General features: G+C 43.7%; 1 protein-coding gene across 1 annotated transcript in view; it reads right to left on the bottom strand.

Moving 5' to 3' along the window:
- SBE2.2 (starch branching enzyme 2.2) overlaps positions 1–27,181 on the bottom strand; it is a 185,093-nt gene that overhangs the window by 81,819 nt on the left and 76,093 nt on the right. Inside the window, exons 11-13 of the mRNA XM_087402084.1 lie at positions 22,002–22,123; positions 10,881–11,000; positions 10,228–10,357 (exon numbers count right to left, since the gene is read on the bottom strand). Of these exons, the coding sequence (XP_087258210.1) occupies positions 10,228–10,357; positions 10,881–11,000; positions 22,002–22,123 (372 nt within the window). The remainder of the gene's footprint in view (positions 1–10,227; positions 10,358–10,880; positions 11,001–22,001; positions 22,124–27,181) is intronic.

Genomic DNA, 27,181 nt, shown 5'->3' with positions numbered 1-27,181 from the left:
AGTTTATTTTACAGCAAACTTCAAGTGTTGTAGAGTTGGTGGTACTTATCCAACTCCCGCTTCGTTTGTGTTGAGAAGACACTTAAAATGACCTCCTTTCCCTTCTCTTTCAAGCTTTTCTTCTTGTATTTCTGCTGTAAACTGGTACGCTCCGTTTGGGCTACTTGTTTTGAGCAGATTGGAGCTCTAGATAAAGTTATAGGGGATACTTGATGGGTGGATCACTCCCTTAAAATCTTATTCCGATCCGACTTCCCGTTGGGTAGAACGGGAATCCCTTTTTCTCACAGTTTAAGGGTACATTCACGTGTGTGTGGGGGGGGGGGGGGGGAATCCACCCCGTGAGGACACCCCGTTCACCGTTGAAGGCCAGAATTTTTCAGAAAAATCCCTTGTCTCAAAACCTCGAGATCGGTCAGTCGTGATCCTTTTCCGCAACCTCTCTTGCGACTTCCGTTGTTTGCAACTGTCGCCCTCTTCTCGTCCCGCTCGTAGATCGTCGCCGCTCTGATACCAAATGTGAAGATCCACACTTTTCGAAAATGCAAATGTGTGCAATGCATGCAGAATTTGAATGCCGATTGGCCCTCCAATGGGAAAGAGCGCCCTCGTGAGAGTACTTGTTTCTTTTTCGACCTACATGCAAGGTGGGAGAGAGATGACGGATGAATGCAATGTGGTAGAGAAAATGCAGCGTGAGATTCACAATGAAAGGGTGATGCCCTTTCATTAATGTCCCTTGAGATCACTCAAGTTCCATCTTCCCATTTACACCTACCCTTAGCCTATGACCCATGCACCTACCATTCAATGCACTCTAATGCACCCTTTCCCTTTCCTATTGCCACTAGGACCTAGACACGTGTGTGCACATCTTTATTACTAATCATTGGCCAATGTTACATAGTTTTGGCGGTACTATTTACACCGCTTGATCGATCATAAATACAAACATATAACCGCACCATCAAATTGCGCCTAACAATAATAAAGTCCTAATGACTATTAATTAACTAAATAATCATTTCTCTTGTCATGACACTGGCCACCATTGGAGACCTCAAAGAACCCTACCCCCTTCTTCTCTTACAGTGCGCGTACTAGTAGGCGTGCTCTTGGGGCTCTCCAGCGCGGGCTACCCACACAGGCACATAGTTGGTATGCCCAAGGAATATCTCTGGTCTTTCTTCGCACATTCTGGAAGACTCTTTGGGCAAGCTGGCGGCCGAGGAAGATCTCTTACTTTCTTTCGATGGTGGCACACAAGGGGCTACCAGTTGGCAGCTGGCTGAGGCAGATGGGGCAGGAGGGGCACTGCCAAATGTGTTTTCAGGAGGAGTCGTCCCTGAAGCACTGCCTTTGGATCTGCTCGCATGCTCAGACAGTTTGGAAGGGAGTCATGGGGATCTTAGCGAGGGCTGCACCCGAGCTAGGACCGGTCACTTGGGGAGCCGTTTGCTGGTGCAGCACCGAGATGGGACATCACTTGGCTTATGAGTTCTCTAGGCATGATCTAGTCTTCTTCATCACGCAGGCCACCTGGGCATACATGGACAGCTTCCCTTGGCATCTGACAGAGACAGATGCAAGAGCGATGACTCGACACCCAGTTTGGGAGATCATATGGAGCATTGCAGGCTGGCATATCTGGACTTCTAGATGCGCACAAACCTTAGGAGATCAGGCTTCTTCTGCTACCCAGACCCTAGCAGACTTCTGGAGCACGATCATTCACACGCTCAAGGGTCAGTGGGATCAGATTCAGGGGGAGTCCCGGGCAGGGAAGGAGAAGAGACAGCGCTTTCTTCGCGACTGGGACCACCGAGAGCTGTTCTTCCAGCACTCTGCTCAGAGTCTTCAGTGGCATTACTCCCCCACACCCTGGCTGTTTGTCCACTCTCCGATGATTATGCCCTGAGAGGCTTGTAATTAGTATTTTGGCTCTCCTCGGGCTGTATCCATTTTGTGATTGCAGCCCGCTGGCCTTTAGGCCCTCTTGTACTCTCGTTTTCAAGTAATACACTCGATTTAGGCAATCCACTAATCAAGTCTCTAGTTGGGATGAAATAAACCATGTTGGTAAGATGGTCAACCACAAAAAGAATGGAATCATTACCCTCCCGGTCTCTGGCACATCCACAATAAAATCCATGAAAATGCTCTCCTATCCTCTCGACAGCATCTACAATGGCTGTAAAATCCATATGGCCACACCTGCTCTACCTTACTTGACATAAAAAACACCCTCTCACATAATCGTGAATATGCTTTCTCACTTTTCACATCTTCTACCTAAACTAGATACTACCCTAACACAGTCATGGCCTTTACTAGATGCCAACATCATCATAAATCACACGTCTCAAGGCTCTAAACATATTCATCCAATTTCTGATCTTTTTTCTCTTCATCCATTAAAGCACACTTTTTAATGCCATGAAACTCATATCATGCATGATGTGCCACAGTGCATTTGCAACTTTATTTTTCTTCCCCATTAAATTTTAGTTTGAAACTATTGCAATTTATGGAAATGTAGGCTAGGATTCAAACAAAGTAACTATTTCATTCTAGAAGTGTGGATTATATCTCCAATACACCCCTTCAAGCCATAATTCAGTGGAGGTCCGAGCTCCCAAATTCAAAACAATGGCTCTGATACCACATTGAAATTTTGATGGAGGCAGCCACACTTCCCCCTTCCCAAGAGGCCGCCCATCCAAGTTTGTTCAAGTGTGAGCGCTGAACCAAAGATTTTTTTTAAATTGGTCCAGCCATCCAAATACCAAAACCTTAAGGTTAAGGATGTCCTCCAGTCTATCCACTTCATGGAAATGTTGGCTAGGATTCAAACAGATTAACCTGGAGCAACTTATCTAAGTCCTTTGCAACTATATGACCACTCTGCCAAGTGGCATATGCTTTGAGATAACAAAATTTGCCTCGGTGACGAGGAGTTGTATTCCACAGTGGATACAAAGAACAAATGCTTTTGATCACACGTAGTTGCTTAGTTTTCTTATCACTTGATTAAAGCCACATCTATATTTCACCCATTTTTAGATACTATTAATGTTGATAATCTGCATACATTTGAACCCCGATCAATAGCCTACGATGTACGTACTAGATAAAGACTTGTCGTTAGCAAACCCCCTACATTACACAATTAGTTGCTTGCACATGCAATGCAGTCCAATAGAGATCATCAACCATCAATGTTCATTTTGCTTGCCTATTAGAGTCTCCAAAAGAGACTCTTGTTTCCAAGAGAAACTATTCCAAAGTCTATTTCAACACTAGAACTTGCAGTGGTGATCAAGAGCAAAATCCTAGCTTTCATCCTGATTAAAAACAAGGAGGACCAAGGACGAATACGAAAAACTAAAAATAGTTACACTAAAGAACCGAACAAAAATTGATTACACTCAAGAAACAATTCTAAGTAATCCTTAGTTTGGAGTATAGTACCTACTTAGGCTAGCTAATTGATATCAAATGGACTTGGCTCAAGTTCAATTTGGAGCCAACAGTTCACTCCTAGACAAAAATTAAATAAGTTCAACATGAAGGGCGAAAGAACAAAGAGGTGAAATCCAATCCAGACCAAAGTCCTCAGCATGTGTCAGTAGTGAGGAACATCAAGACTACTCAATCATTGTGGAATTCCTAGGAGGTTAAGAGTTGAAAGCTAAGCCTTCATGCTATGGAGTACTAATTGTTTCCCCATGGAGCAGCAATAGTCATAAAGTCCAAGGGGCAAATCCCAACATTCCACACTAATGTTGTGAGCTGAATACATAATTGTATACTCTCCCTCTACTTGCACCTCTTATATTACTACGTCATAAAGTGCAACATCTTGCTCCCTACATTTGTTTGTATTTACTGTAGGGAAAGCTTCAAATATACAGCCGAGTGAAAACGGAATCTCCTTGATAGATTGCCTTACAATGCTATTTTGCAAATCTCTTTTGATGTTGTTGTGATTGTAGTTATATGATGTCTTAGATATGGTAACTTTATTTATTACCTCAATAAATTGCTTGGCTTCTGAAACTTTAACAAGGACTGCAACAAGCACCTCTAATAGGGCTTTGCGTGTAGAGAAAGGATTGTGTTTTTGTAGGGAAACTCACCCATACATACACATTTTTCAATAAACTTCTATAACGAAAACACAGCTACAAAGTCATTACATTAGAATTTGTTAGACGCTGCACTTTGCCCATCTTTCCATGGATAGAGAGAAGAAGCAACATGCAGCCTTGTTGACCCCCCCCCCCCCCCCACCTCCCCAAAAAAAAAAACAAACAAACAAAAAAAGTTTATTTTGGGGCAAACATATAAACTTATGTATTTGACTTCAAAACATAAACTAACAAGGGCTTTTTAGCACAAGGGCAATGAGCAGACAAGCCCCTTGTGGACTGCTTCATGGAGTTCTTGGTTCATTGCCCATGAGGACCTTGAACTTAGGGGCTAGATGCCTCTATCCAATCAAGGTGCAAAGAGCACATACAGCCAAGACATACAAAAGCCTTAGTGATGATCCGATATTCTATGAAAGCTCTAGTTAGCCAATTTCTACGAGTTTCAACCTAAGTTGTTTGGGATAGCAATAAAATTATCATTAACGTATTGGCATAGCATAGTTATGCCGAAACGACGAAACGGTGCAACAAAGGCTTGAAACGGCGTTTCCCTCGTGCCAGACCTCCCGAAACGCGAAACGGCATCGAAATGCGAAACGCAAACTGAAACGGCGATCCGAAACGCCGAAATAGCATCTGAAACCCCGTTTCAGATGCTGAAACGGCATCTGGTGCCGTTTCGGGTGTGACCTAAAAACATGGCAAAACATTAAAAAAACACCTCATGCCTCGTCGCGTTTTTCTGCTCTTCTGCCTGCTGCTCTCCCCCACGATTTCTTGGCCCGCCCGATTCTCTCCCGAGTCCCGAGTCCCAGCCCTACGAGTGGCTGCTCTTTTGGACACCCGGCTTTGGTGAGCACATTTCCTTTCTCTATGCTTCTCTTGCCACAAACATCTTGCTGTTTTTTGGCTGCAACCATTGATTCTTGCCTTTTCCCTTAGAAATTTGATCTATTGCAGCTTGTACAAGTGCTCTTTCTGCTCATGGATATGGCTTCACAAAGCGTTGTCCCTCAGCAAGAGAAGGAGTTCACCCAATCAGATTATTGGTGGAGCCAAGTTGATTTGGTAGGCAAGTATGACTCCAAGAAAGGAGGAGCTCGCAAGTTTAGATGCAGATGATGTGGATTGGAGCGAGGAGGGAACCCTGATAGGGTCAAATGTCATCTTCTTGGCATTAAGGATGGGGGGATTGGGCTATGCTCCGTAATCTCAACACAAGAGAAAAAAAGGTTGCACAGAGAGGTTGAAGTATGGCAAAGACAATGGCTTCCACTGGTGTAGGAGCTTCTTCAGGTGCTCATGCAGCACGTGTTCAGCAGGCCACTGCATTTCGGAGTCCTCTTCCCTCTGCTACTACAGCTCCTTCTGCGAGTGCACATGGAGCTCCTGCTAATATTCCTGCTACATCTCGGTCTACTTCACATAGGCAGGGCAGTCTTTACACATCATGGCATCCGCAAAGGAAGGCACAAGTAGATGCAGATGTGGCCCGATTTTTTTACTCCAATGGGATTAGCTTCAATGTTGCTAGATCACCCTACTTCAAAGAGATGGTGTCAAAAATCAAAACATTTGGATCCACATATACCCCTCCCACATTTGATGCTTTGAGGAGCAAGCTTCTAGAGGATGAGGTGGTGGCAGTTAAGCAAGCTATTGAACCTGTGAAAGAGAAATGGGTAAAGTATGGGGTAAGTTTAGTTACAGATGGATGGAGTGATGTGCGAAGTCACTCACTAGAGGGTATCTTTGCATATTGTAGGGGATCTGCACTCTACATACACTCCATAGAGTGTGGAGTGCAACAAAATATAGCACCTATATTGATGCAAATGTGGGCAGATGCAGTGGAATATGTGGGGCCGTCTAATGTTTTGCAACTTGTTTCAGATGGGGAAAATACCAATAAGGCAGCAGGTGCATTATTGGAGCAAAAGTATCCTCATATCCAGTGGAGTGCTTGTGTAGCACATTGCTTGAATAATTTATTGAAAGACATTGGCGAATTGGATTGGGTCAAGAATGTTATTGACAATGGAAAAGAGGTGGTTAACTTCATCACACGACATAATTTTTCTCTTGCTTGGTACCGTAAATTTGCCAACAAGGAGCTTTTGAAGCATGCAGAGACAAGATTTGCATACAACTTTTTGATGCTTTGCAGGCTCCTTCAAATGAGACCTGCACTGAAACAAGTTGTGGCAAGGCTTTTGCAACTCGGGGGAATCAGCTCCATAATCCTCCCACCATGTAACAGCCCCAACTCGAAATCTGAAATTCCAAAACTCATAAATTTCAGATTTCTAATATTGTATTAAATAACAAATTACAAGATCCTAAAATCAAAAAATTAAAATGAGTAATATTACCTATCATGCTGTGCATCTGGCCATCCATACATGCCTTCCTTATTGTGATAATTGGCAAGCTGGTCTTTTATCCTCCGCCGTCCATCAGGAGTTGGCACCATCTTCTAAAGAGTGAGGCTCCAACCACGAACAACCTCTGCATCACTCTGTTGTGCACTTGCCTTCTTGTATTGAAACTCCGGGTCCAACACAAAGGCAACTGCATGCATGGGAGAGTAATATTGATTCCATTTGCTCACAGCCAACTCTTCCAATTCTCTCAACCTTTGGGGATCCTTTTCTATTTCTCTGATATTCTCAATCATCCGATCCATCCCCTCATACACCTTACCAAGAAAAGGCATATCTCCATCAACTCGGTTAAGCAACTTCACAATAGGCACACATAGATCAACAATGTGAGATGCACTATGGTCTACACCCACTGTTGGGCGTTGATGACGTCAGTGGGGATGTCATAGTAGCTAGTCCCTGCTATGCATGATGGAGTTTATGGTTTTCAACCTTGTGAGTGACTATCATGAGATTGAAACTGCACTATGTTGTGTTTTTAGAGGATGAGTTTGGGAATGTTCCTGGATTCATCTAGGTATATACACATAGATCAACAATGTGAGATGCATCAGCCCAAAATTCATCACTGCCTATGCACAAGTCATAACAATAAGTTCCAAGAGCTTGCCTAGAAGTGGGCCATGCATCCCACTCTGGGCTTGCCACAACTTGTTTCAGTGCAGGTCTCATTTCAAGGAGCCTGCGAAGCATCAAGAAGTTGTATGCAAATCTTGTCTCTACATACTTCAAAAGCTCCTTGTTGCGAAATTTACGGTACAAAGCAAGAGAAAAATTATGTAACCACCTCTTTTCCATTGTCAATAACATTCTTGACCCAATTCAATTTGCCAATGTCTTTCAATAAATTATTCAAGGAATGTGCTACACAAGCACTCCACTGGATATGAGGATACTTTTGCTCCAATAATGCACCTGCTGCCTTATTGGTATTTTCCCCATCTGAAACAAGTTGCAAAACATTAGACGGCCCCACATATTCCACTACATCTGCCCACATTTGCATCGATACAGGTGCTGTTTTTTGTTGCACTCCACACTCTATGGAGTGTATGTAGAGTGCAGATCCCCTACAATATGCAAGGATACCCTCTAGTGAGTGACTTCGCACATCACTCCATCCATCTGCAACCAAACTTACCCCATACTTTACCCATTTCTCTTTCACAGGTTCAATAGCTTGCTTAACTGCCACCACCTCATCCTCTAGAAGCTTGCCCCTCAAAGCATCAAATGTGGGAGGGGTATATGTGGATCCAAATGTTTTGATTTCTGACACCATCTCTTTGAAGTAGGGTGATCTAGCAACATTGAAGCTAATCCCATTGGAGTAAAAAAATCGGGCCACATCTGCATCTACTTGTGCCTTCCTTTGCGGATGCCATGATGTGTAAAGACTGCCCTGCCTATGTGAAGTAGACCGAGATGTAGCAGGAATATTAGCAGGAGCTCCATGTGCACTCGCAGAAGAAGAAGCCATGGGAGCAGAGGGAAGAGGACTCCGAAATGCAGTGGCCTGCTGAACACGTGCTGCATGAGCACCTAAAGAAGCTCCTACACCAGTGGAAGCATTGTCTTTGCCCTTTTTGTAGTGGGCAATACTTCAGCCTCTCTTTGCAACCTTTCTTTCTCTTGTGGTGAGATTACGGAGCATAGTCCAATCCCCCCATCCTTGATGCCAAGAAGATGACATTTGACCCTATCAAGGTTCCCTCCTCGCTCCAATCCACACCATCTGCATCTAAACTTGCGAGCTCCTGCTTTCTTAGAGTCATACTTGCCTACCAAATCAACTTGGCTCCACCAATAATCCGATTGGGTGAACTCCTTCTCTTGGTGAGGGACAACGCTTTGTGAAGCCATATCCATGAGCAAAAAGAGCACTTGTACAAGCTGCAATAGATCAAATTTCAAAGGGAAAAGGCAAGAATCAATGGTTGCAGCAAAAAAACAGTTTGTGGCAAGAGAAGCATAGAGATTCGAGAAAGGAAATGTGCTCACTAGTGACCAAAGCCGGGTGTCCAAAAGAGTACCCACTCGTAGGGCTGGGACTCGGGACTCGGGAGAGAACCAGGCGGGCAAGAAATCGAGGGGAGAGCAACAGACAGAAGGGCAAAAACACGCGACGGCGCGGGCGGCATTTTTATTGTTTTGCCCTCTTTTTAGGTCACGCCCAAAACAGCACCCGAAACGGCGCGTTTCGGGTCTGAAATCGCGTTTCTGATCACCGTTTCAGCCTGCGTTTCGGGTTTCAGGGCCGTTTCGCGTTTCAGGGGGTCTGGCATGGGGGAAACAGCGTTTCGGGCCTTTGTTGCGCCGTTTCGGCGTTTCAGTGTAACTATGATCGCCGGCCCCCACCTAGACCTTCTATTTAGCAATAACTCCGAGGATTTCTTGTAGAAGTTTCTTGAGAAAGGGTCCACATGCCCTCTCACAGATTATGATAATCAGACCTGTTATGTCCAAAATTTACGCATCAGCAATCAACACTTATGTTAGTCAGTTTCCAAGGTATGAATGATTCAGATCTATAGGTTTTCGGGCAGATGATGCTATGCTGGACCACATTTTCACGTTAGTGAGGGCATCATTTGGGCAGTCAATATACTACATGAGCGGGTATCAAGCACAGTCAAGACTTCAACTGGCTGGACAGCAGAGACTAAGAGCACAATTAGGGCCAAACAAGATTGTCCTTTATTACGACCTTGTTTCCCAAACATATTGATGAGCTCAAGTTCTTCATTCTAAAATGGGAGGAGCGGGTTCACTATTAGTTGGTTCCCTAATCTCGATTCTACTATACGCATGATGTGGTTTTACTCTCCTCCTCAAGGAAGGTCTCTAGCGACATTTAAATGCACTCCAGACTTTCTATGAGGCACATGACTTCAAGTCAACCTCAAGCCATGATTTTCAATACGTCTCAAAAAGCCCTAATCAAGGGTAGTTTACCTTTGACGTAGCACGTGTGGAGGTTATTGCATCTTATGTGTACCTAGGGGTCCTTTTCTTCATGACGAGATCAGCCATGTAGGCTTTTGAGCAGAGGGTATACCACACTTGCCAAACTTGATTGTAAGTGTTTTCCCATTTCCAAGACCCCAATAGCAAGTCTCTTCTTCTAGACTCGCTTGTTCCGCCAATTGGAATGTACAGCACTCCCTGTTGAGTGACACATCTATTAGACACAGACGAGTCTCACAAAGACAGAATACATGTTCTACTTGCTCAGATGATCTCTCTCTCTCTCTCTCTCTCTCTCTCTCTCTCTCACACACACACACACACACTTTTTTAGCCTTTTGGAGATATTGATTCTCAGTGGTGCCATTGATCTCTTGCGGACTGATATGATATGATGCGTATGCCCTCACATAGAGATATCACCGTTTCAGATATGTTTCTTTTTCTTTTTTCAGATATCACTGTTTCCCGTAGAGATATGTTCTTTTTCCTTTTGTTTCAGATATCACTCTTGGGTGTTATTTCTCATTTTTGCAACGCTGTTTTTGGAATAAACCTCATCATCACCACCACCACCACCACCACTCCATGGACGGGCAGGAATTTATGCACGCAGGTGTGTGCTTGCGAGGGCATGTTATACTCTATGTAAGGTAGCTCACCTCCCATTCTCCATAGTTGAAAAGCTTTGAGTCCCACATCCAGTGATATCCTCGAGCACCCGAGTGAAAATAGTGGGAATCTGTCCCATCGAACATGTTTAATCCATCTAAGACATTATTTGATGCATGGCTGCATATCACAAGGCCACAACAAAAGTAAGATTGGCATGCCAAGTATAGAAGGGAAGAGACAACATGAACATAACTCTATGGGTCACTGTTCACGATATGCCAGTTCAAAGGTGGTAATATATATGTAGCATCAGCAACAGTCAAAAAACAGCAAGCATCAGAGAGAAGGATTCCTTTACATCAGAAATTTGTTAATCTCTCCCACAACTAAGAGGAACTCCAGTGATCATCACAATACAAGAAAATTGAGCACGTAAGTTGATACTTAAACCGTATAATTCATTATAAGCTTATTGTAAGTTCCCCTCTTATAAATTCGGGTGGCAACATGCAAGGCAAGAAGGGTATGATTGGTTCCTTGGAAGTATTTATTGTTGTTCTTATCCTTTTCTTTGCCAGTTGAGTGGATAATGTTACTACTTGACCCCAGCCTCTAATCAGAAAGGCAGGAGGCAGGTTAATATAGCACGTCAGAGTACGCTCAGCAGCTGAGTACTTGGAAGTTGGGAGAGAACTACAACCTGTGGACAATGTCCATAAGCACAACAATCCCCAGCTCATGTGCCTTGTCAATTAGACTCTTCAAGTCATCTGGAGTTCCACAGCGACTACTTACTGCAAAAAAATTCGTCACATGATACCTGCACATAGCAACAAATAAGTCTCGGGTAAGCACACCACTAAGTAAATACCTGCACATAGCAACAAATAAGTCTCGTGTAAGCACACCACTAACTAAATAGCTGCAAATTCAAATAGCAGCACTGAGAATGCATTGTTGTAAATTACAAATGATTAAAAGATCAATTTATTCATGATAAAAACCATAAGCACAAAAAACAGAACCTACATGTGAAAAACCTACAAAAAACAATTTCCCACTCCTAGATAAACAGTTACAGGGATAGAGATCATCAGGTATGATGGATACCATACATTTTTATAACACACAGCATAGCTCATATCAAGCATGTCAAGACAGCAGATGCACAGGCCACGAGCCGGTGATCTGTGCAGACTTCCATTCCATTGCACGATTGGGTCACTTCAGGGTCGTCCACTGAGGGGGAAAACTACAGCAGAAAATTTGCCCTCCCATTTCATGCACAATTTTCTTGTTCAATTTGACTCACTTTGAAGGCTTCTAATCTGCAGGTTTTCAACCAAAGAAATGTGGTATTTTGTTTGATTAGACCCAAAATCTATGCTCCTTAGTCTTTTCCACTTCTATTCAGCACTTTACTAGAGGAGATCATAGCGTTTTGTTCTTCCAAAATTTCCATTCGGCCAACTCTACATAGACTTTCGCGTAATATATAGTGAAACAGTGTACTGGGCTGATGCCAGGTTTGTCTACCAGAAAATTGTGGTACATTGTTTGGTCAGTCCCAAAATTTATGCTCCGTAGTATTTGTTCAGCACCTTCCCAAATCAGATCATGGTGTTCTGTTCTTAAAAAATATCCATTCAGCTAAACTCTGCATAGACTCCAGATTTTAGAAAGATATGGAGAAGGATAGAAAATGGAGTAAGGAAAACATGGAGGAAAACCAAGAACAGTTATTGCTAGAATGTCAAAGTACAACTCACAGTTAGGGTTATCTACCCTCAAACCAAAATAAAAGCCCTAACTAAACCATAGTGGGCAACCCCAAATTGGGGATATAAGTGCCCCTTGGATAAGATGTTCACACTAACCCACTACTAACATCTTTAAAAAACCCATGTAGTGATAGGGTGAAACATGTACAAGTTCATAGATCAGTCACCAAATGGAAGTAAGCCTAAATCTTTTGCAGGAAACTTCAAACTTTTCTTTGGGTACAGCCTTGGTGACAAGATATGCGCAATTCTGATGTGTAGGACAATATATCAAACTGATCTCTCCTACATGCCATCTCTTTTTGACATGGTGATGATGTATCAAACAAGATTGGTGATAATGGACAAACTTGTTTGAATCCAATAGTGCTCATAATCTCCTCTGTCCACCCTGCACATGCCCGAACGCTTCCTCAGACTCTCTCATAAAGTGCCATGACTGCCCAAATGATCTCCTCATCATACCCCAACTACTGCAAACAGCTGATAAGTTGAGCTCTTGGTACTGAGCTAAAAGCTTTGTGGAAATCTACAAAGCAGCAAAAAACCCTATATCTTCGTGCCCTAACCTCCTTAGTGTCACCTTTGAGTATGAGTATGTGATCTAGAGTCTCGTGATCTCTTCGGAAGCCTACCTATCCCACGGCTCTATCCCTGAAGCTCTGTAAACCAACTGCCATGTATGCAGCCCCTTTCTAGGGGAGTGATCTCTCCGTGACAGACTAGAAACGATTTGAGTGGCTACAAGTGATTAGGGGTCTAGGATGATTTAGAGTAAGCCCTCAGTCCCCCATCAGTGAGCACAGGCAGAGTTCGCCATGACACCACTGCAGATTGATGCCATCTTTCATACAGTTACATTCCTCCACAAAGTTTGGCCTTAGTCAACGGAGAATGTCGAGGATGGCACTAGAGTCATCCGGACAGTTAGCAAAGAGCGGGGTCATCATAGCATGGTATGCACGTGTATCCACATGGTTTGCCAATCAGGGTATTTAGATGAACCAGCTCCACCACTTTCAGTACATTATGGATCGCCGAGAGGATCCCACGAGATCACATTAACCGTATCATATGGTTAGATCTCCTCCAGCTTCCTACACTCGGACTTGGGCGAGGAACTAGAAATGCAAATTGCCAATCTCAAGGACAAAAATGAACTATAGAAAGCCCGCACTCCACTTGAAGAGGGTGAGATCCAACCACCTCTTAATGAGGAGCTGAATATGCTGAAAACATAAAAATGAAAAGCTAAAGACGGAGATGGCTGCCCTACATATGACAATCCAAGGGAAACATGAGGAGTTCTCTAAACAAATAGACAAAGGGTAGGCAAAGATGAAAGGATGGAAAGAAGTGGTCAATAAGGGCAAAGCAGCCCCAACAAAGAAAGAGTTTATTTTCGATGCCTTAGAGGAAGAGAAGAGAAGAAATAGTAAAGCACTAAATGCCCTTGTTAGAGGCCTCACACTACAACGGCGGATGCTGAAGCTTTGATCACTAAAATGGGGGTCATTCTTAGCTTCGAGGATAGGAAAGGATGATGCACGAACAAGACCTATGATTGTGAGATTTCGGATACTAGCGGACTCGCCTACCTTCATGAGTATTAGGGCAGCTCTAACGGGGACTAGAACCTACTTGGATGATGATCTTACGCTCTTACAACAAGAGCACAGAAGGGAAGGAATGACTTGAGTGATGGCTGCGAGGCAAGAAGGAAAATGGGCTGTACATCGAGATGATAAGGTAATAATTCAAGAAAGGGCACAAAGAGGTGGAGGAGATACAGATAGTACATGACGGTGTTGGGCCTATGAGACAGAGACACAAAGTAGATTAAGCATGGCTCTTTGGAACTGTAATGGCACCGTCTGGTCCACCCCAAGTGGCCTTTCAGAGACATACACAAATAGAGACATTATTTTCTACACCGAGACACATGAGAGCGAGACAGGGCTGCCCACAGTGACAGGATATACATCGGAGTCAGCTCATAGGAGAGAACTGAGCAGAGATAGTGGGGTACAAGGCTCGGGTGTAGAGATGTCCTTTTCAAAACACATCTAAGACCACTTATCTCTGTGGCACAAGAAGAGCATCATGCACGTCATATGTGGATACGTGACCACTTGCCAAATGCACAACCAATTTTCATTGTGGTACGCTACTTCCCCCTCGATAAGTCATCATATGCTCATGAGGTCACTACACATGGACACACTCCATTTGAGACAATACATGATGACACCACAAAGTTCTCCAGGGAAGGAGACACCCTCCTCCTAGGGGACTTCAATGCAAGGACAAGAGATAGACAAGTGGGCCTACTAGACTTCACATATGAGAGAGATCCCCAAATGATTCCGGAGCTAGATGCACTAGAGTTTGGGATCCTGAGACATTCTGCAAATGCCTCACATATGACAGCATACGGACGACATTTACTTGAGTTGGGAGCCGTCGACAACCTCATCAACAGTGGCCTTCAGAGATGGCCATCATCTAGGGGATTCACTTGTTTCCCACACGGTGGGGAGGCAAGCACATTGGATTACCTACTTGGCCCACTAGCTTTTGCTTCAAGGCAGATACATGACTTCTCAGTAACCCCTCCCCAAGTCGAAGCTGACCACATATATCTAGTCTTTTGTATCTCCACTACCAAACCAGTCACATGGAGATTTCTTGTCACACTTGCTCATATCCAGGTCCACTTTAACCGCGCCCTCGACCCAGTATATGTGAGCCACTTAGACAGAGAGTTCCAATCCTATATGGTGATGATATAGACCTCGCACACGTCTCGACGGATAACCTTGCCTCGGTGATATAGGACGTTGCCACCATATCCTTCCCTACGACCAGATCCACACGGGGCTAAGATGGGAAGATGCCTCGAAACCCTTGGTTTGACGACGAGAGCAGAAAGAAAGTTTATAAAAGTCTTAGGAAGACCAATGGGTCTATGAGACTGAAAAACCTGATACAATGAGCTGTGGTAGTGGAGCTACTAAACGAGCATCCATACTAATGCAGAATGCAAAAAAATGCAAAATGGCAGTACTAAGTCCTAAGTACAACATAGTCATATCACGACTAGGGCTAGTTGACATCATCAGCAGCACAAAAGATCTTCCAACAACTAACACGCCGCAAGAGACAAGCCATCCTCACACACAAGATAGCACAAACCATTACATCATTTCGAGGAGGAGATCTGACCACTAGATGGGAGCTTCTTTTGGAGGGGAAGCCACCCATTCCCATCCTTGATCCTAGAGTGTGGCACACTTATGCATGCTCTGTCTGCTACGCCTAGGCCCACTACTTGTCACTTCTTCACTACAAAGAATGTACGGGCTGCGCTTCACCGGCTACACAACCAGAAGGCACAGGATCATGAGAGCTTACAGACTGAGCATTTCGCACATGGGCAAGAGGTCTTAGCCCTAGTTCTAGCACAGTTGTTCAAACCATGATGTAAGCCACGGTTTCCCACCGACTTCGAGCACCATCACTATTGTACCGTACACAAAGCATGAGACCCCATGGATACTTGGAACTACTGCACCCTCATGATTAGCCACACATTGGCCAAGATTTATGGATTGGTACTAGAGAGGGGGATCAACAACTATATAAAGGCACAGGGGAGCGGGCACTAGGGAAGGCAAGGTTCAAGAGGTAGGACTACTCTCTAGATCACATCTTCATTCTGAGGGCTATCATTGAGGAGGCAAGGTCCAAACACCAGAAAGTGTACACATGCTTCATTGACTTTTGGAAAGCCTTTGACACTGTCCTATGATCTTGCACTATCAGGAGCCTACAGGAGATGCAAATTCCAAAGACGTTGATCTGGGGTGTGATAAGCCTATATGAGTCAGTCAGAGGCAGAGTTCGTGCCCCACAAGGGCTATCATATTGGATCGAGAGCACGATCGGGGTGAAGCACGGTTGCCCCCTCTCACTGACTCTATTCAGACTTTACATCGATGAGATCACATCCTTCATAGACAGCCTGGGAGGTGAGGGGTCATTACTAGCCGACCTCATGGTACAGATATTGCTATACGTTGATGACATAGTCATCTTCAATGGAAGGGCTGCAAAGAGAGAGACCTGACAGTCAACCTTGGCAAGACCAAGGTTATGGTCTTCACAAGCAGTGGTGCGCCGACTCAGCTTCACCTATCATAGCGAGCCAGTCGAGATAGTGCATTCCTACACATATTTGGGAGCAGACGTCGCAGGACTCACTTTCACGATGACCCATGCAACCTGACACGAGGGCGGAGTGCTTTGGCTCAGCTAGAGCGACAATGCTTTTCTCCACGATCCATTGACGAAGGGCTAGCTTTTTTGATACGCTAGTGCGACCGACTACAATGTATGCATCACCCTTCTGTGAATGCCACCTCCCGAGGACAGAGTGGAGGAAGTTTGGGCGGCTACAACCAATTATGCGGTGCAGGATGATTCGATCTAAGCCCTCAGTCCCACACGATATAGTACAAGAAGAGTTTGTCATGACACCTCTCCAAGTGGATGCCATCTTTCAGATAGTGACATTCATACATAAAGTCTAGGACTTACCTCATTGGAGACCTCCGAGGCTAGCCCTAGAATCATCTAGACGACTTGCAGAGGGTGGGGCAGATACATGGTATGCACGCATATCTACATGGCTTGCCAGGCACGGTATCCTAACACGCCACTCCGAGTCGATCCCACGAGATGAGATCAATCGTATTCCTCTAGCTCCACACATCTGGGACTTGGGGAGGGACAAGTGGTTCCCCACCAAGACTCAATTTTACTGCGATCACTTCTTGAGAGTAGCGGAGGAAGGATTCATCATCAGGCCATAGTATCTCGAGGACATAGGAGTCTCACATGCATTGAGAATTGTGATTGGACATATGCGGGTTTCGTCTCATCAGTTGAGGATTGGGCAAGGAGAGCTGCAAGGATACCCAAAGAGTAGAGGATCTGCATGCTATGTACACTAGGGGCGATTGAGAGTGAGGAGCATTTTCTTTGTGCCTACCCAACCTAGTATGAGATCCGGGGACGCTACCATTGCCTCTACCTAGAAGGGAGTGTCTTCAGTCCATTGTCATGACTGATCCATTTCCATAACCACGTCTGCATTGGGCTCTATCTAACGCAGATGTGCTAGCACAAGGAGACTACTGCGAGGAATCAGAGAGCAACAGGAGGCGGCTAGACCACAGAACACAGAGGCTGACCGCGCACAGGAACGCATCACAAACGTTTATACATTTGGGTCAGCTCCACGACACACCGGAGTAGAGGAGGAGCTGGCTGATATAAGGGCAACCTGGATCAACAAAGAGAGCCGATAAAACCTCATAGCAAAAGTCATGAGGTAGCCAAGTAAAAGGTTACATCTCAAGCTAGAGGAGAGTCAAACACAGCATCCTCCAGCTTCAAATTGTTCTGCTGTAAAAACTGATGCAGTGATGAAACCACACCATCAATAAAAACAAGTTGTTTTATGCCCTTGTGATTCTTCTTGATATAGGCTGGCACCCAAAATTTTTGAATCAGAGCGTCAAAAACCTGTTGTAACATGGGATGAAAAGATTCCAGTTAAAAAGGTACTTCTACATCCTTGACAGAGGAGACTCTGGCACAGGCATCAAAGGCAGAGAAGCTAAATCAACATCCGTATCTTCCGATGAAAAAGCTGCATTTGATGAAGCAGGGTTCAGCATTTGAGCTTCATTCGGAGGATCAATCTGAGTAAGAGCAGGGGCAGTATCCTGAGAGAGAGCATGCATGTCATCTTGTAAATTGCCCTCTGCAAGGGGTACATCCATATCCTGAGTAGAAGAAAACTGATGGTGCTCAACAAGGGTGCAATCCTGAGCTTCTTCAGCAAGAGGAAGATTTGCCTGTGATTTATCAACCTTCCTCCAGTGGTGCTTCGGAGCAGTAGAGGGCTTCGCCAAAGAAGCCATAGTAGAAACCGGAGGAGAACGTAGAGTAACCTTGACAGCTGAAGAAGAAGCAGGTGGTATGGGCCTGGATATAGAAGGGCAAGCATGTGCAAAATGACCAACCTGTCGGCACCGATAACATGCAGTGGGGAAAGATGCAAAATGGAGCTTGATATGCATCGGATGAGCAAATCCCAAATCAAGATCCAAAGTAGATGGCACGGGCTGCATCATATCCCACAGGATGCAAAGACGAACATCACGGGAGGCTTGCAAGAACTCCTATCTCGGAATATGGAGAGGCCTTCCCAAAAAAGCTGCAAGAGTTGGAAGATGCTAACAAAGAGGCACAGGCAGCGCTTTGAGAGTAATCCAAACCGGACAGTGAGTCAGAAGTGTTGCAGAAGGATCGAAAAGCGGATCCCAGGGCATAACATAGGCGAAGAAACCCGCTCCAGGAACGCCCGCATCATTGATAAGGCGCTCTACCATCTCAGTCAAAGTGCATTGGACATAGTAAAATCCTTTGCCTAGAAAGCAAAGGAAGAAATACAATCCAGACCCACTGCAACATCAGCCCAATGACGAAGCTAAGCTAAAGATAAAACCTTGCCCATGAAGTATAGGCAGACTCCAAATTGTTGAGCCTGTCAAAGACCAGAGACCAAAAGGGCAGAATCCAAGGAACAAACAAGCGGGAAACTCGATGAAGGAACTTCTGTAACAGAGGCAGAGCATAATTGTCGAAGAAGATCCAGCTGGAGAGAAGAAGAAGGGCCATCAGAATTATCCAGCTTTGTCGATTTAATGAAAGGGGAGGCAGGCAGACCACCATGCTTTCGCCGAAGGAACACACGAGTAGGAGCAGAGGCAGAAGAAGATCTCGAGGCTGAGAAAACAAAAGAGAGAGGGGACTGCGCAGGGGACTGTACAGGTTGTACGATCTGCCGTATAGAGTGTACAGTCGACCGTACAGCCTGTACGGAAGTCCGTACAGTAGGAACGGAGGGTTGTACGGGGGGTCCACAGGGTACGAAAAGAGTACAGGAGACTGCGCAGGAGATTGTACGCGGGCGGTACGGAAGGCAGCAGCCTACACATCGACGGTGCGAAAAACCATACAGCTGACGGCAGCTGTACGGATGACAGAGGAGCCGGTAGGGTCTGGGATTGTACGGACGGTACGGACGGCGATGGTACGGACAGAGACAGGGAGAGAGAAGGAGGGCTCCATCTCTCCTCACCGGCCCACCGCACACACACGATTCACTACCTACACACACACACACACACACACCTTTTTTTTGTGAAACCAGTAACTATAAAATTAGCATGAAATCAATGTACATGACATTAGACTCCAAAGGAAAGCCTAATGAAAGAACTCAAAAACAGCGAGAGAACACTTCAAGGCTAGTAGCATCCAAGTCCCTCGCAGCATAACTACCATATCAAGATTGCTTGAGGAACATTCTGAAGAAAGCATATGCCTGAGGAAACTGTTGTCCCATCCTAAAATGCAATCTCTGTGTCCAAATAGTCCATAGTACCCAAAAGCGAGCCCAGTGAAAGAAAAGGAGGAATGGAGACATCTCAGGTGAGAAGCATCCAAACATCCAGAAAAGTTTCCCGAATCTGATAGAGGGAAACCGAAGCCGTAGCAAATGAGAGACATGAGTGATCAGTATTCGAGAGTGCGGGCAAGACCATAACAAATGGGGAACTGTCTCATGGTGATGAGAGCAACGGGGGCAGGAAGAGGAAGCAATACGACGTGCTTCCAATTTCACCCCAATGGAAAAAGCTCCCACTATACATCTCCAAAGGAAGAGCCTCTGTTTCAATGGCAATTTAGCTTTCCAAATTTTCCTAAGTTTTGATTGCCACCAAGATAAAGGCCTATCCAAATTCCAAAGAGTGTTGGCATGCTTATCAATCCATGGCGGTGGAAGAAGAAATCTGTAGACCATCGAAGATGTCAAATTATGCAGTGAAAGTGAACAGGTAGCAGGAGACAAGGAAATCAGATTCCAGTCCAGTAATCTATCCTGAACAAACAACGGAGGAACAGGAAGAAATGGCTGCAACATAGTTGTAAGTATTCGCCAAATGGGCCTATGATGCAGACCCAAGGGGAATGTCCTGCAAGCTTGTGGAAATGAGAGCACATAACCATGTCGATCCACCACATCTCCGACAAATCTTATGCCCAATTTCATAAGATTATATGCACGAGGAAAATAGGCACGAAGATAAGTCCCCAATTCATGAAGAAAGTCACGGGCAACTGGGCAAGTCCAAAGTAGATGAAGGATGGTCTCCCGCACATGCAAACAAGATGGACAATGCGAGGAAGTAATGCACTTGGCAGCCAAGAAAGAACCCACTAGCAAAGCACCAACCAAACACTGCCATAAAAAAAGCCGTTGTCAAAGCGGGAGCTTACTATTTCAAATATGGCCAAGATAAACCTTCCATCAAGCAATCAAGATGCCTAATAGAAAGACCCCGCTCATGAATCCATGGCTGCGGTAGAAGAAGAAGATAATTTGCTTGGCAGTGAGATCCGCAAAGGAGAAAGTAGAATACCCCAGAATGCCTCGATCAAATCTCCAATCCAAAAGAGGAAGATCAGTAAACAAACGGGAAACTAGTAGGAAAGGAAGCAGCATGGTAGTGAGAATACGCCAAATAGTCCTGTGATGCGCACGCGCACGCACACTTTTTTTTAGTAAAATCTTTTATTTCTGTGTGGGAAACGCCAAAAAGAGGTAAAAACCCACCAATAAGTACAAAGAAAAAATTTACAAGTAAAGCCTCACAGCAAAAGTCATGAGGCAGCTAAGTAAAAAGTTACAAGATCAAATTGGAGGAGGATCAAACACAACATTCTCCAGTTTCAGATTGTTGCTTTGTAAAAATTGATGCAGTGAAGAAACTACACCATCAGTAAAAACCACTTGTTTTTTGCCCTTGTGATTCTTCTTAATATAAGCTGGAAGCCGGAATTTTTGAATCACAGGGACAAAAACCTATTGCAACATAGGATGAAAAGACTCCAGAAAAAAAGAAACATCAGCATCTTGAATAGAAAGAGACTCTGGCACAATCTTCACAGACATAGGAACTAGATCAATATCTGTACTCTCTAAAGGAGCACACACACACTTTTTTTTTTTTGTGAGAAGAAATATTTTATTTCTGTAAAATAATTACATTCATAGTTACTTCAAAAGTGGAGTAACTACTACTCAACTGAAAATCTCAGTGTAAGCTGTATATACATCATGAGCAATCAAATGAGTCTGAAAGCAATCATAAAACGATTGCTGCAGAGATCGTTTTAAAAAAACAAAAGATGGAAAAATAGGATCACCAAAAACTCTATGATTGCGGTCCATCCATAGAGTCCACAGTGCCCAGTAGCGCACCCAAACAAAAAATAAATCAAAACCCTATCTAGCTGGATGAAAACCAAACAACCAAAAGAACCTGCCAAATGCGACAGTAGGAAATCGCGCTCGAAGCCCCTGTCGGATGAGAGTGAGGAAATCAGTAGTGTGTGGACAGTGCCAGAAGATGTGAAGCACAGATTCAGCAGAGTGTAGACATCTGTGGCAACCAGCCGGAGCAATATGTCTATGCACGAGTAACTCGCTAGATGGAAAAATGCCAAGTAGGACTCGCCAAAGGAAAAGCTGTTGTCGAAGAGGGACTTTATAATGCCAAAGGAGCGCGCGCGCGCACACACACACACACATATGGGGTTAGGCACATGTGCATCTTAAGCTTCAACAATGTGCACAGTGTTCCAAACTTGATTGCCAAACACTGAGAGACAAACTGCACCACAAACATTCAGACTTTTCCCCTTTTAGCCTAGAAGACAGCTGATCACTGTATACTTTTTTTGGGAAGCTTTGCCTCAAAAAATATGCTCTTGTTTTTTACCTGAAATCATTATCCCAGCATGCTATAAAATTATATTATTGCAAAGAATATGAGGCAACAGGGAAAAAAGTACAATTTTTACGTCAAGAATTCAACTTCTACAGAGAGTTGGAAAAAGACCCGAAGCTGGCATAGTAAGCATGTTCCTGAATCGCCATAAGCTGAACTGCATTGTAGCCAAGCCTTTTGATTCGAGGAAGAACGTCGTCTCTGAAAGCAGTATAGCTGTTGATTTTGGGTTCCTGCAAACAATTAAGAACAGATGATTAGACATAAATTATTCTAACTTAAGAATTTTCTAGCACATTAGAACCCATGATGCCAACATAAAATATTGGAATCATGGTGCATGCTCAAATGAACACAAAGCATCTTCTCTGCTGAATTGCAAATCGTACAAGGGCTAGCTTTCAGTTCTTGACTTGTAAGCCAAGGTACCTCACTTGAGGTCACACATCTCCATGAATTCTGGAACATGCCCCAGCTAACCAGTAACAACAAATTGAAAAGCACAGTTTTTTTACCTTACAGTATTCATCATTCACAGGGTTACAAAACAGTGCCTCCATTCTTCCCAAGTGACTCAAGGTAGGCACAGTCCAATGTCTGTGAGACTTACGCTCGCAAACATACAATTACAATTTGAATCTGCCACCGCACCTCCCCACCCCATCCCTCCTCAATCCCCTCCTAAAAAAACAAAAACAAGGAGAACACACACCAACTATCTACAAATCCAGACAAACAGTGTCAAACCAGGTAGAGAGGAAAGGAATCATAATTTCAAATTTTGACTTTTTCAATTTAAAAACCTCTTCACAACAAGAAGCACTATCTCCTAAAAAAGTTATAGAGTACATAGGGCCCATGAAACTTTTAAAACAACAGGGCTTCCTGCATGCCTTGTGATTGTAAAGCCAAGGGCACAACACAATCCCAGATGTGCGCTATATACAAGACCCTGTTGTAGCATAAGCGAATCTTTTTAATTAGTCCCTTTGTATACTGTCCTCATTGAAAGTCCCAAGTCCACCAGACAGAAGCCAAATGAGATTCATAAGACATCATATACACATAGGTGCATACGTAAAATGAATATCTTATGTATATACAGCACCCTAATGGACAACTATGCACGGTGTACCTATTATAAGATGGAACCATCGACATGTGCATACAAAGCTATGTCTTTCCTAACATATATTTAACTAAACAAAGTTTCAACTTTCTAAGCCACGTGAGACTCCAGATACAGCTACCTTTATTTATCATGTATTCTTCCTCATTTTGACACACCTAATAGTGAATTCTTTGGGCAGAAAATAGCACCTAAGCACTTGCCTTGTCTACAAGAAGTCAGGAGTTTGTTGACTCCCGTGTATTGATGAAATTGTCTTGCATGAAAGTGGACATATGCTGCTCAAACTTTAAGAGCTTAATACAATCATGCATACTCAAGAGTCCACACACACAATCATCTTGGTTATAATGTCAATCTTCGCAACCTCCCTCCCATACAAATTGTTTCCTAGGAAATATCCCCAAGAAGCTTGCATATTGGAGCACACCTCGTCTATCTTTGGCAATTGAAGCAAATTGTTTCCTAGGAAATATCCCCAAGAAGCTTGCATATTGGAGCACACCTCGTCTATCTTTGGCAATTGAAGCAATGGTTTGGACTTGGGTTCTCCTACCCATCAACTTATCCTTTGACACCACTAGTATCAAATGGCTTGCATATTCCTCTAAAACCTCATCAAAGAGGCCAATGATAAGTCAAAGGGAGAGAGATCTAGGGTGAAGTCCTGGTCAAGTAAACTATGTTGACCTTTCTAACTCCAAGAGAGGACTACTACAATTCAAGGCCCTACTAGCAAAGGTCTTAGCAGCAACTAAGTCAATTCATCCATTCCTTCTCCAAGGGAAGTAAGTTACTTAGAAGGCAAGGTGTAGGGTGAAGGAAATTATATTCACCCTTCTAACACAAAAGCAAGGGCTCCACATTAAAGATCTAGGGTGAAGTCCTGGTCAAGTACTATGTTGACCTTTCTAACTCCAAAGGAGGACTACTACAATTCAAGGCCCTACTAGCAAAGGTCTTAGCAGCAATTAAGTCAATTCATCCATTCCTTCTCCAAGGGGAGTAAGTTACTTAGAAGGCAAGGTGTAGGGTGAAGGCAATTATATTCACCCTTCTAACACAAAAGCGAGGGCTCCACATTAAAGACCATGGACTACAAAAACAAGGCCCTACTATCAAAGCTCAAAGCAGCAATCAAGTCAATTCATCCATTCCTTCTCCAAAGGGAGATTATCTGTAAAATTATTAAAGGCAAATATCACATATCCATCGATGCCAAATCAGCTTAGATCTAATGTGCTGAGCCGGATAAATGGCTGGCTGCATCAGAGGTTGGCATCATTTTCACAAGAATCTTCAACAATAAGCCACAATAACATACTTAGAGCTCAGAAGCTCCTTCTTTATATCACGTATAAACATACTCTCTTTTCCCAATCACGGGCATAGGCACATATTTTCCTCCTAGGCAACCTCGATGCAAGCAAGCTCACAGAATCTCTTACGTGAAAGTTCCTGCTTGTCAAATTCCAACAAGCCCCAATTCCCTAGATGGATCTAGTATGCCACATGTCTATATTTTAGGGTACCTCCTAAATGCATCATTTACCCCTCTCTTGGGATATCATTGAAATCATTTGCCCCTTGGCACATTTAATGCATTTATACCCCTTCGCCTTAGATCCACCTAGTCTCGTGCCATATCACCCTCACTAAGGACCTTGACTTTGATTCCTTTCTAATCCTTTGCGTAAAGCCCAAACAAATATAATACAGACATTAATCCTTCAAAAGAAATGGTCTACTGACCCTTCCGACGTCATGTCACCTCAACTTGAGCGTAACATTCCTTCCCTCTTCAGGCATCAGCGTCCTCGATGATAAAGTCTAGGAACACTCTCCGTAACTGGTATACGGATTCCCATGTTGCTTCTGATAGAGGTAAACCATGCCATGCAACCAACACCGTGGGTATCTTCCGATTGCATACTTGCATTGTTCCTCGGTCCAGGATTCTTGTTGATTTGCGTCTTGCATTATTCTCTATCTCCTGAAACAAAACACTACTACCTTCCCATTTCTTTTCAGCATACCATCTCTTATTATATATCTTGCATAAGTTTGGCCTTTTCTGGATGCCAGGTCACCCTTTTCTCCGGGTTTGAATACATGAGCCTTAGGCCAAAGGCTCTGGACGACGAACTCGTCCACCTTTTGAGTTTCTCTTATCTCGGTCATTAGAGCACTTTCTAATACCGTGAAACTCATATTATGCATAATGCGTGACAACACATCAGCAACCTTATTATCCTTTCCTCTTCAGTACCGAATCGTCAAGTTAAACTCCTACATGAGTTCTGCCCACCTAGCTTGGCAGCCTCTTAAGTCAAGTTGTTTACAAAAATATTTCAGAGTATCATGATCAACATCAACATAATACTCTGATTCATATAAATAATGTCTCCATGTTTTCAGAGCATGGATAACAGCATACAACTCCAATTCATGAGTTGACCAATTTTGTTGAGAGGGAGAAAGCTTCTTGCTTTTAAAGGCTACTGGCCTACCCTCTTGGAGGAGAACTGCTCCTACCACAATGCCACTTGCATCGGTTTCAAGGAAAAACGGTTTCTGGGGACCAACTATTTTTAACACCGGTCCTGAGACCACAGCTTGTTTTATGGTGTTAAAACTCTCCTGTTGATTCTGTCCCCATATAAAAAGTACTTTATCTGAGGTGAGATCAGTCAATGGCGATACTATTTCAGAATATCCTTTGATATGCCTTCGATAAAATTAGACAAATCCTAAGAATGATCGCAAAGCAGTCAAACTCTGAGGGATAGGCCAAGTCTTTATCGCAGCCACTTTCTTTGGGTCCATTTCTACCCCCCCATGAGTAATAATGAGTCCTAAATATTCAAGTCTTACCATACATAGTACAGTTTTCTTTTTATTTACATAAAGACTGGCTTTCCTCCAAGTACTGAACACTATTCTTAAGTGTTCGTAATGCTCAGCAATACTTTTACTGAATACAAGAATATCGTCAATAAAACGTACTGTAAAATTTCCGATATACGGACGTAGTAAATCATTCATAAGCATGACGAATGTAGCTAGAGCATTGGTAAGTCCAAATGGCATTACCAAAAACTCATAATATCCAAACCTGCTTCTAGAAGCGGTTTTATACACATCCTCGGCTCTAATACGGATCTGATGGTAGCCACATTTAAGATCTATCTTGCTGAAAATTACAGCCCTATGTAACACATCTAGCAAATCATCGATCCGAGCCATCGAATACATGTGCTTAATAGTGATATTATTCAATGCTCTGTAATCTATACAGAGCCGAAAAGTATCATCTTTCTTTTTTTTTAATATCACTGGCGAAGCAAAAGGTGAGAAACTGGGTTGAATCTGCCCCAGCTTGAGGTATTCTTCCAGTTGTCTTCGCACCTCCGTTTCTTCGGTAACTTAACCTATAGGGAGGTCTATTTACAGGTTCTACCCCCAGGATTAGTTCAATCTTATGTTGAACATTCCGCTCTGGAGGTAACTCATCCCTAAAACAATCAGAGAAGTCCTCTGCTATTTGATTAGCCAGCTTGCCTTCTCTCCATTTTGGGCAACATCAGTGCTAGCCGAAGGACCATCAATCAGCTCTACCGATACTGTACAAAGAAACAAAAACTCTTCTGGAGTTTTTCAAACTTCCATTACGGAAATCAACGGTCCTTGAGGTATATCTTTTTCACCTCGTAAGACATACAGCACATCATTCATCTTGAATTGATAAATGTGCTTTTTCCAATCTCTGTCTGGATTCTTCCTAGAATGCCAAGCCTTACCCAGAGCTATGTCTGCATGAGCAAGCTTTGTCATTTCAAAATCAAGCTTCTCAGCATAGTCTTGAATTCGAAGTTCCAACTGGGTAACCCTTTGGTCCCATACTTCAGTTGAATTTCCGTCTGCCATTCTGACTGTATATGCATAGTCAGATGGGCTAGTCTTTAATTTTAGCCTCTTTACAAGCTTGGAGTTAATTACATTGTGCGTTGACGCTGAATCAAACAACACAATGACATCATGAAGCCACTTGCCCTTTCATCTTAATTAACTCCGTATCGTTAAAGGATGTATACCCCGTTGTTGCGGGCTTTGACAGGACATTATCAGCTGCACTAGTTACTAGCTTAGCAACAGACACACA

This window comes from Dipteris shenzhenensis, chromosome 30 (assembly GCF_047967505.1).
Source record: "Dipteris shenzhenensis isolate YYH24624 ecotype China chromosome 30, Dip_SZ_1.0, whole genome shotgun sequence".
NCBI lineage: Eukaryota > Viridiplantae > Streptophyta > Polypodiopsida > Gleicheniales > Dipteridaceae > Dipteris > Dipteris shenzhenensis.
Note: the sequence above shows the minus strand (reverse complement) of the source record. Positions and strands in the feature narration are given on the sequence as shown.